The 12,263-nt window shown below is 28.2% G+C and overlaps 1 protein-coding gene across 1 annotated transcript; it reads left to right on the plus strand.

The window, feature by feature from the left end:
- The first annotated feature begins 327 nt into the window (after positions 1–327).
- On the plus strand, positions 328–3,877 carry LOC100165528 (eukaryotic translation initiation factor 4 gamma 3-like). The gene is made up of 11 exons (XM_029485701.1): positions 328–454; positions 525–583; positions 648–826; positions 917–1,101; positions 1,167–1,246; positions 1,315–1,463; positions 2,814–2,924; positions 2,989–3,075; positions 3,184–3,262; positions 3,333–3,494; positions 3,553–3,877. Exons 1-11 carry the CDS (start codon positions 381–383, stop codon positions 3,753–3,755), a joined length of 1,368 nt encoding a protein of 455 aa, XP_029341561.1. The 5' UTR covers positions 328–380; the 3' UTR covers positions 3,756–3,877.
- Positions 3,878–12,263: the final 8,386 nt, after the last annotated feature.

Raw genomic sequence — 12,263 nt, forward strand, 5'->3', positions numbered from 1 at the left:
TAAATTCATACAAGTTTAATTGTTATTAACTTTTAACATGTTAAATTACATTATTGACTAATACATATAATAGTACATATATACCAAGTATACTATAGTATAAAATAAGTATTATATAGTTGACCAATATGATAGTAACATTTAAATGTTATTTTAGGTGTTAAATGGATTGACTTGAGTACTGTTCAAAATAATACCGAGTATAAGCAAGAAAATTACACTATTGACCAATCTAAACTACAAGATTTTAAGGTAATGAATTATTTTCAATACTTAGGGTACTACTTGACTAAAATATTAATTACAATACATTTCTTTAGGAAAACATATCTGTTAAAACCTTAGGCCCACCTAAATGGCCATTAACCACGGTTAATAACATGACATCTACTAGAAGTAACCCACATACAATTCTTAATGATAATAAAAAATCGTTAAATTCTCCACAAAGAATGTAAATATATTTATTTTTTAAGTTTATAGTTATTTTTATGAAAGCCAGCATTATTTTTATGATCAAATAGAAACACATCACGGAAGCCAGCTATATCAAAAACTGAAGAAAGACAAAGAATGATGTCTGGTATGACATTTAGTAAACTGGCCTGTTTTTGAAATATACATGTTTATTTATTTGATTTTTTCAGGTGTAGCGAGTATAATGCCTCAAATTGCTCAGCCTGATCTTTCAATAAATTATTCTAGTTCACAGTCAAAAGAAACTGTTGAAGAACCAGTGTCAGAATTGGACTCAGAAATGGCTAATAAAATTAATATGAAATTTAAGAACATGCTTCTCGAATATGAGCAAATGCAAAATTTAGATGTATGTATTTAAAATAAAAATATTTATCATATTATAAGGTACCTATAATTTGAATTATAAACATCATTTTAATTTTGCTTTCTTATATAGGATATAATTTATTCATTATCGGAAGATGAAACTTCGGTAATCCGCACAAGGCATGAGGAGTTTGTGAAATTAATGTCACTTATAACTTTAGATACTAATCCAATTACCCTAACAACAGTGGCAGGCAATATTTTTGCTGAACTATTATCTAAACAACTTATTTCTGTGGAGGCCATAACTCAAGGGTAATTAATTATTCAGAGTATAATTTATAACACTCTAATTCATATGATTTTTTTTTAATTTAAAGAATCGATGCTGTCCTTAAAGATTGGAATGATTATTTGATGGATTACCCTCAATTTTTCTCCTATATTGCTGCAATTATTGGTAATTTTTTTATTTATGCTAGTAATTGAAGTGTACAAACATCCTTAATTTATATATTTTTTTTATAGTTCCATTATTATTATCACAGAATGCTTCCTTTGATTTCAAAAATTTAAAAGATTCTTGTACATCAATACGACCAGACAATTCGAGTAAATTGTTTATAGAAGTATTAAATAAAATTCTTAGTTCCATGGAAAAGCAGAACATTAAAGAAGTAAGTGATAGTTGTTATTAAAATAATTTATTTTTAAAGGTTTTGAGTGGGTTGAAAAGGTATTCATTATGTGATAATTTATTGTCATTATATTAACTTTGTTGAGATATAAAAAAGTTGAATCTAATTTAATGGGTTAGTTTTCTAGCAGCAAATCTTATCTAGTTCTTTTGTAAGATGATTACTAATTGTACTTATTAAACAATCTCAGTTTAAATAATAAATATTTTTGTTTTCACTTATTCAAAAATGATATATATAGATATAAAATATGTACTGAACAATTATTATATATTTTCTTGATATTAATTCAAATTATTTTGCCTTGGAGCTATTTAAAAAATAAAAATTATGCATGATGCAATTTTTGTTTGTTTATGAAAAATTTTGAACATTTAATACAAGGGTGGTCCCTAGATTCGACTTACAAGATTGTAAAACAATCAGTATACAATATATTATGCATAATTTCCTATGATTATTGACAGAATTATTTGACAAAACTTGATATTTAAATGTTAAATAACGATTTTAGTATTATCACTTACAACCTAACCTAGCCCATTATATATCAAATACATTCATCACTCCTCTCAGAATCTAAAAAACTCTTTAAATCGGTATCGCTAATGCAATATTTTATTGCTCATTATTTATTTTGGATTTGACTAACTTGTGTGGAATTTTGTTTGGCGAAGGTAAGCATAATTCATCTACTTGTCTTCTGCTAGCATGCACCACTTGTGAGTCAAATCTAAATTAAAATATAGATTGATCAATAATTGCATTGGCATTACATATATGTCGTGTTTTTAATTTATGGTAATATGAATTACATTATTTATACCATCATCAGAGACATTATGCCATTGAGTATATTATTTTATTCTGTACCCAATTAATAATAAACTATATAGTGCATTTTAGTCCCTTAACCTATTTCAACTGTTGTTATTATTGAATACTTCTTTATCAGAAAAACTTGATTTTTCATTTTATTTACAGAACATGTACAGTATATTCTGAAATATCACGTCATATAAGCTTAGTATTTAGATATTTTCTTATTAAATTTAACAGATATTATTTTCATGGAATAAATAACATTATAGTTAGGCAACACCAATGCAATGCGATCATTTGTCTCTCATTATTTTAATTTAGATTTAACTCATTAATGACCCATAGTGGCAGGAGTTAATTATTTATTCATATATTTCATATTATATTCATATATTACATTTTATTTTATCATTTCTTTCATTGTAACTTAATTATATATTATAAATTTTTAAATATTATGATGCCCTGGTTGTCTGATATGTAATACTACTATTTTTGTCATTTCAGCAACTAGGAGGAGGTATATTGTGGATTTACAATAAGTGGCTAGCATCGGAATATGTTCCTCTAAACATATTTATTCCTGATAACCAAATCAATGAATATTTTGAAGATGATGTAAGTTTTTAAAAATATTATAAGTGTATTTTGTTCGATTGTATTTAATTTATTTAATTTTTAGCGAATTGGAGCATTAATTTTGTCTATTGCTATGTATGATAAATTGAAGACTTTATATAGTTACGATATATTGCATAGATGGATAAGTGTAAGTAAAATAATTAACGAACCAATCTAAATTAATACATTGTATTTTGTATTACACATGTTGATAATAAACATTGTTATAAAATTATTTTTTTATTTTTAAATTTAGACAAATATCAATGCAGAAGTAATAAAATGCCCTCAATTTGTCCGAGCATTAACTATAGCCATTGTCATTTTATGTTGGCGTAAGTAATTTCCTCTGCGATTATGTTGAAATAGTTACTCGATTATTAAATATTAATTTTTAACTTATAGATTCGAATCATGCATCTGAGGATTTCTTTGATAATGTTCATGTGAAATTGTTGACCCATTATATACGGTTTAAAACACTTCTAGAGCCTGAAATCCAGGCAAGAGAAGTACAATGTCTGTATGGCTTTCAAATTATGTCTGCTGTGCTTAAACATCCTAGAGGTTAGTTACCAACTGTTTAATTTTTAGATATATTATTAATATTACTGTTTTCCATAAGGAATGATATCCAAACTGTTTCATAAGCTCCATCAGGATAGTGTTATAAGTAAAGAATCTTTTGAATTGTGGAAAAGAGGAGACAATTTCAAAGCTGGATTCAATGAAGACTTAGAAACAAAAACTATGGCTGTTGAATTTCTAAATTCATTCTTCCTTTCACTAGTAGGAAACAATTCTGATGAAGATGAAACAGCTGAGTAGTTTCACAGCACTAACTTATGCCTGCGTGTGTTCAATATTCATCAATCAACACAAATTATTGAATTTTTTTTCATTTAATAACAGATACCATATTATAAACAATTTACACAAATAAAAAAAAATTCTTAATACTTGGCCATTTTTCATTTATTTCCGTTGGAATTCAATTATTTATAAATTTACAAATATTGGTGTACCAACAGTTGTTTTTTTGTTAAGGGTTTTATTTAAATTTATTTATATTTTATTATCGGGTTTTAAAAAACAAATAATAGGACTATTTTATAGTTCTAAATTTTATATTTCAATACTTTATAACTAATGTGGTAATACCCGTATAAAGTGACTCAGGGTAAAGCCTACTACACGCCTTACCTTCGTACTGTCTAAGTTAATGATTCTAAATTCAGATTAGCACTATTGGTTTTGTTGAGGCATGGCAATATGCGTTTTATTGATACTATGTCTGTTTCTCTAAAATTGGAATGACTATCAAGATCTCATATACCGTAGCACTATTCAGTTTAAATAAACTTCATTGACTATAGTTTATAGGTACGTATGTCCCAGAAATGTTCTTATTTAAAAGGTAAGAACAAAGAACACTTAAAATAAAACTCTGGTTTTGAGTCGGAAACATTTTTATTTCTTTGTAAAAACAAACATAAAATAAAATACTAATTCCAAACACTTAGCCTGTACCATGACATCGCTTTTCAGGTATAATCGTCAAATCATCCAAGTGTCAACGGGACTACCTGTGCCTGCACCAACGGCAATGTTATAAACGAAAACATTTTTGCCGCCTCAGCACATATTTTTGCTTTGCTGACCTGATCTATATAAATAATTTGTAGCTAAAATATTCCCACCTATATTTCATATTAAATAATATAGGCTAATATACAATATACGACAGTCCCTGTTGTTAAAAAAAAAATTTCCCTCATTTTTAAGGCTATAATTGTTACATTAAAAACAATAAATCTAATATTGCTTTATTAAAAACTAACTTATTTTACTACTAAGTTACCGTCTCAGCTTATACGCTTCGTTGACCATAAAATTATGCTTAAAATATACTAATTTAATCCTACTACTTTTAATTAATTATTTAAGTGTGCCTAAATACATAAATATGAATAAAAAGTTTTAAAAATCTATTGATTACCTAGTCCTTGTTTTATAGTTAAAACAGACTTTTTATAGATTGTTCTTGGTTTGAAGTTTAATACTTTTATTTCAAAAAATAGCAGTAAACATTTGTTGTTCTTTCTCTTTAAACAATCTGTGGTATGTTTGTTATTTTGTTTTATAGTAATTTATTCTTCTTTTCCCCTCCATTTTTTTTTTATTTATTTCCCAAGGTTAGCCTAACCTTTAATAAGTATTGGATCTTGCTTGTTTTGGTTTACTTGCATTTTATCTTGTAATTAGAGTGTTGATTTTTATATTTGTATGTTTAATTTTCAAATTTATGCGTGGTCAGGGGCGAACCTAGTAGGTGGGGAGGGTAGGGTGGTCATAATACCCCCCCCCCCCAATAATTGGTTTCTTTACTTTTCAGTTGGCCATTTTACATTTATGAAAAACTCAATGGCCAACTAATAATTTGTATACGATTGACGATGTGATAGTGATATTGACTAGAATCAAGGTTATTAGCATAATATAGTGAATATACTAATATTATTATATTTTAACACTGTCTGAACTTGTATATTATCGGAAAAATAAGCAGTAAATTGTTATCAGTGCGTCAGTAATAATAAGAGGAATATGCACAATATGCACAATATGCAGTGGTGAGGGAGCTTGTAAATTTCTTTAAATGAAATGGCTCAAAAATGGGCAACTCTAAAAAAAGAAGAATATTGATAAATTTAATATTTAGGTATAAGAAAATGAGTCATTTTTATAACAATAAACAATAATATACATTTTTATTATTTACTTTGTTTTGTTTTTTTTTTTTAACATTATTTATTATTTTATTGCAAATGTGGTACTTACCTAATGGAATAATTTATTGTAATGGATATCTTATATAGGTATTATAAACGATTTTCATAATATATTAGTATAATAGCTTGAATTTTTAATTTACTTAAATAATTAAGACATTTTAACTGTTACCAATGAAATGGCTACGACAAAATAACAAAAACAAGTTGTTCCGGATCAATTTTTAGAGTTGGCCTCCCAATAAAAACCTCCTCGGTACGCCCCTGTGCGTGGTTCCATGTCTTTGTATGAATTTTTATTTATTATTTGTTTTTATAGTGATTAGTTTAATGTATTGTACTTAAAAATACTAAATTTTTCTCTTGTCTCTGTAGATTGTCCTGATTCGATTTAGTATTTAGTTGAGTATGTTGAAATTACATTATGTTCTTTTCTATAAAATATTGCATTTTGGTTTTTAAAGTATTAAATTTCTAACTATTTAAATATTCTTTTGTTTCTCATAGAATATCTAGTAGGTACCTACTTTCCTTGGTGTTTAACATATGGCATATAATTGCTATTGAGTCACTTTTTCCTTTTATATTTGCATCATATTTGACACTATTAAAATGCATCTCTAAAATCCAGACTCTACTTAATAGTAATGAGTTAAATATGACTAATATTTAAAACAAATTAAATTATATTAGGAATATTATAATAATAACTTCTCATAAAACTAACTAGGTCTAACCTAATGGTCGAGTTTACGAACAGGATTTGGTAGCGACATCTATCGTTCCGGCCGATGATCACTAAACTGAGTACAGACGTTTTCCGTTCTGCCTTGTGTCGGATTAGGGCCGAATGCTTTATATATAAACAACTGGTAATCCACTCCATCATCGGAGGTCTGCTGTGTGACAAATGTCCGAAAAAGTCGTATGACAACTACAAACCAATAATTCCAATCATACATATAACCAATCTCCGCCCGGCTGCCCACCGACCCAGGCATAACCGGGTCGAGCAAAATTAACCGATAAAATTCGGTACTTTCCACAGATCTGTGTCGGGTAACCGAGGGGTCCTCTTCACATTTGTCCGCAATAAACTCGACCTCCACAAAATTTTTTGTTCTTTTATTTAACTATTAATTTTTTCTAATCTCGCCTGTAATTGAGTTTTTTTATTCGTGCTACGTAAATTAAAATGCCGAACTATATGCGTTTCACTGATGAAAAAAAAATATTTTATACTTATTTTAAAAATTTAAGAAAGTGGAAAGTAACCAGTTACAGTAACCAGTAGCCAGTAGGTCAGTGTTCGGAAAGTTTATTCAAAAAATGAATTCGTTCACGTTCACGTTCAGTGCTTAAAAAAGGAACTATTTCACATTAAAATTCATATTTTTTTCAATTTAACACATTCACGTTCACGGTCTTTGAAAATATGAATGCGTTAATTTTGTCGTTCATTTAATTTATTTAATTTAATTTTTATGTATTATGTAAATACGAATACGAAATCGTGGAAATCGTAATATTATTGATGTTTTATGTCCAGGCGTGCCCACCGGAATTCCATGTATTTTATTTTTATAATTCGTAATATATTATATATCATAATAGTATTATCAATCAATATTTATTAAATAATAAATACATTTTAACGTCTTAAAAATCGTTCAAATTCGTTAAGGTGCGTTTACATAAGAGCCCTAACTCGAACGAACGCAAGCGAATGCTACCGAAAGAATGCTAACGCATATTTGCTAAACATTCAGCCGCGTTACATTGTTCGCTCGTTCGTGTTCGACTGTCTTCGCTTCCACAAAAATGAAGTGACGGTATCCGATACGGGCCGAATGCCATATATATAATATATAAACTTCGTTCACGTTCACATTCTATTCAAAAAAAAAAAAACGAGTGACGTCAACGTATCTTCACTAAATATGAACGTGAATGCAAAAACGTGCGTTAATGAATTACGTTCTTTCCAAACACTAGAGTATAGGTTACAAGTAGATTACTATAATGAATGTTGTTAAATTAAAATTAAATCATATAATATATAAACCGCGGTTCGCGTCATAGACTTTTGTGGCTCGCATCTTAACGTAATATTAGACGTAAATTTACATCTTGGCTCTTCAATTTGTATTAATATATTTGGTGGCTCGCGAGTCTCTTCTCGCTGGCCACCCCTGTAATATATATTATCATTGTATACAAAAAACGGTTCTGAGCGAAAACGTTTTGTCAGGCAAGGTTATTTTACAATAGGTTTATTTATATTATTGCTAATAATACGGTAACCGGTAAGTTGAATTGATATTATATTTTGTATATAATAATATACGTCTTAAGAAGTTTCTAGCAGCCGCGAATAATATTTTTAATTAATAACACTAAACTCTAATTTATTAAGTAGGTAAGTGATAAGTACCTTAAGATACCAGTGTGCCAGCGTGCATCATTCCATGCATGAAATTTTGAAATACCTAGGACTTACCTACATAATAATATGATATCGTTCAAAAACTCCAAACGTATATGGCTGATATTATTCTTGAGAGGACGTGGTACCCGCATGTGCAGTTGTCTCCGTCTTACAAGTGCGTAACATTGTAAATTTTAGGCTCAGTAGATCACGTTTGGCTCTGTTAGATTAAAATTTAGAGTGAATTGAGCTCTTACAAAATTTAAAGGCAAAATTATTATCTAGGCAACCTCTTATATAGTCTTATTTTTTTTATTACATTTTAATTTTAAAGCGAGTTATAAGTATTTTAAAACTGTAAATTGTTTGTATATCTATATTTATTATTAATTATATATTGATTTAAATAAAAACTTTTAAAATAATGTACTGTCATCTAAGTACACATCACAAAATTCAGTAGGTAATCATATCGAATCCGATATATTTTTTTACATGTTACAACAACAATTTCATCTGCTTTGTAAACATGAGTAGTATTTTCATTTTGGGTGGAAAGAATATTACAATTATTTTTCAAAAAATTTAGTGCTTCTACCAAACGTTTTGGTTAACTTAGTAAAACAGTTGTTGACGTCCGTAATACGTCTGCAGGTTTGTGGATTAAAATGATTGTGTAGCTTTAACGCCTTTAATCCACACCACTTTGTGGTATTTTGATATATAGGTACCTAATATCTACCTAAGCCGAACCGATAGTGTGCAGTGTTTGCATGCACATGTTAAGTGTTAAGTGTAATGTGTATACTATATATTGCATTATAGTTTAGTCTGTATTATAATTGTATTCGTCGTACACATAAAGGTAGCCGGTAGGTATTATTTAGACGCGATGGCTGTTGTATACTATTTTAATAATTATATCGAAAAAATAAAGAATATAAATGAAACGACTGTTGACTGTATGCCTATTCCTAGCAGTCCCTAAAATTTCCAAATTTTCGTACACACATAGTTCCAAATCCGTCAAATCTAAATTATTTCTAGATAAACACTTAAAACACTAGTATACTATATACCACGGTTCACTACTAAACTGATAATAATAAAAATAGCTACTCTCAATAACAATGAATAGTTTATAATAATAAAATTACCATAATAAGAGTATAAGACATAATAACACAAAATATTGTTTAATGTGTGTCTGTGTAGAATGTAGATAATAATTAAAATGTAGTTAGGCAAAAAACCATTAAAATATAAAAAAAAGGTGAAGATATAAAATTATACATAATATTGTTATAAAGGTTTAATTAGAATAACACACTTTTAAAATTCGTAGTACACACTGCACTTTTCGTACTACACAAAGTGTGTCGTAGTACACACAATTTTAGGGACTGATTCCTAGTCTACCTATACTTATATAATATAATTATATAAAATATAAACGTTAAACGACCATCTTCTACCTATAACAATATAACGACGAGAATCGATAAGTAGGTTCATTATATTTTAATTATAAGATTACGCATAAAATATAATATAATAGGATCAGTGCACGTTGGACTACTTCCAGTCATCACTATTACTATATATTATTATTATTATTATTTATTGTTGTACAACTTTTTTTTTTACCGATAAGCTCTGCGTATGACGTCGTCTGTATGGTTTACACTATATTATATTATTATATTGTAATAAATGATTCTATTATACGTATGGCTATACGCATAGACAAAACGCAAACTATAATGACGAGAAACGCCATGTTAAAAATGTGCTAATAATATTATAATATATTATAACATTTATTAAACCTATACTGTTCCGTGTTCGTTTCCTATAAATTATTATGATAGAGAATAATATAATATTGTGATGGATAGTTGGTATATACGTCGTATTTACAAACAACGCTATTTAGGCATATCGATTTTATGTCTGCATGAATAATTTTTTATTGGCACAGTTCATTCGCAGTGCATGCTCCATTTTCTTATAAACTTAAAACCAATTATTTAATGTGTATTATATTATACTCATCGCATTCACGTTTATGACGTATATAGACCATACGATAATAATTATATATATTCAGGGGCGTGCTCAGAAAATTTAAGTGGGAGGGGGGGTCAAGTAAAATTGAAGGAGCTAATCCAGCCATACTCAACCTTTTTTCATTTGGGCCACATAAAATATTTTAAAATATTATGCGGGCCGCAAGTCTAAATGAACGGAACGGAAAAAAAACTAAAAATACATTTTTATATTGTGTACAACATTTGAAAATTTATTGTAAAAAAATTAAATATTTATTTTAAATTAGTGTGAATTTTGATATTGAGAGAATTATTTAACTATTTTGGATAAATCTGGTTTGTAGTTGCTGCATGCTACTCTTAACAAGTCGTCAAGATGTGAATCAGTAAGCCGATTTCTGTACACATTCTTTGCATATTTCATTTTTTAATATTAAGTTTCACATAAAAATGTTGATGTGAACATTGTTAGCGAAAATTGGGCACATTTTTGTATCGTTTTGTATTTCCCTGGCACTAAATTCCAAAATTCAAAGTATTCTTTTTGTTCTCGCTTTTCTTTGAAAATAACTTCCAAATTTGTATCATTTTTTAATTCAATAAACTCATCAAATACTTTTGAATAATCAGGTACAATCAATAGAGCTAATTGTGTTATACTCGTTACTTCTAAGTGCCAAGGATTTTCTATAAGTAAAAAGCAATTCTTTACACATCTTAAATCCTGAAATCTTCTTTTAAATTCATTGGCTAAGGCAGCTAAATGATTTAAAATAAATTATTATATTGTTTGTTTGAGAAATTATAATGCCATCTTGTTTAGCTTTTGTAAGGGTTGGGAAATTATGTAGAATTTGGTTCTGTATTTCCTTGTAATAGATCTCTTCAACTTCTCTTCAAAAGCAAAAACTTTATTTGCCATTTGCGAAATAATTTTCTTTTCACCCTGCGTAAGCCACGGTTGGGCTCATTAAGTTTTTCTGTGATATCACACATATAAGCTAAAAGGCACCACCAATTTATTATTGTTTTTATCAATTTCATCAAATTTATTATTTTGTTGCAAAAATGCCATAATTTCTAATTGTAAAGTAAAAAACCTTTGAAGAACTTTTCCTCTACTTAGCCAACGCACCGAAGTATGTAAAAGAACGTCACTGTAATCACTGTTCATTCCTTCTCTTTATTAATTCAATGAGTTCTGTTTGGGCCACATATAAACCGTTGGCGGGCCACAGGTACTAGCTGCTAGTATTTAGGTACCTAACAACCATTTTTTTTTTTTATCAACAACAAATTAAATTTATAGATTTAAATATTATATTGCTAATATAAGAACTATTATACTAATGTACAATAATGTAACATTCAAAAGTTAAAGGACAAAATCTAGTTTTCTTGTTTTTTTGCTCAATTCATTTAAAACTTCTTCTGCTGTTAGTGGAATTTCTTTATGAAAAGCTAACATAGCTAAGCAATTAAGTCGAGTCTAAAACCAGAAAAATGTTAGAAAAATTGATATAAATTTTGAACATGAACCTCACCCCCCGAGAGCACGATGTATTCCTATTCCAATAATCGTTACCTGTTAGATTAATGTTTTTGAATGTGATTATATTTTGTAATCGGTCGCGTATTTAAAATGTATACAGTCGTAGATAAATAAGCGGTTAACGCTTATATAAATGCTAATAGCACTATAAGTACCACCTTGTAAATAAAATATAAAAAATGGTTTTAGATACATATGATGTGAAGTTAATGAATGGAATAATAATATTATGCACACATAAGTTCAAAATATATACCTAGGTACTGTACAACAGCAATACGAGATAATGTCGACTAATGTCGACTAATATTGTACTAAGTAAGTAGGTATAAAACAATTATTTTCACTCATTTTTCGATTATAAATTCGATTTTATTCACAAAAGTAATCGATATAATTTAATTCTGACTGCAAAATCGAATTCCTTACATTTTTTTCCATAAGAATCGATATTTAACTCGATTTTTGAAATTTTGGTAATACCACGTAGGTATTGCATTTGCACCCTTCAAT

Source organism: Acyrthosiphon pisum, chromosome X (genome assembly GCF_005508785.2).
Source record: "Acyrthosiphon pisum isolate AL4f chromosome X, pea_aphid_22Mar2018_4r6ur, whole genome shotgun sequence".
NCBI lineage: Eukaryota > Metazoa > Arthropoda > Insecta > Hemiptera > Aphididae > Acyrthosiphon > Acyrthosiphon pisum.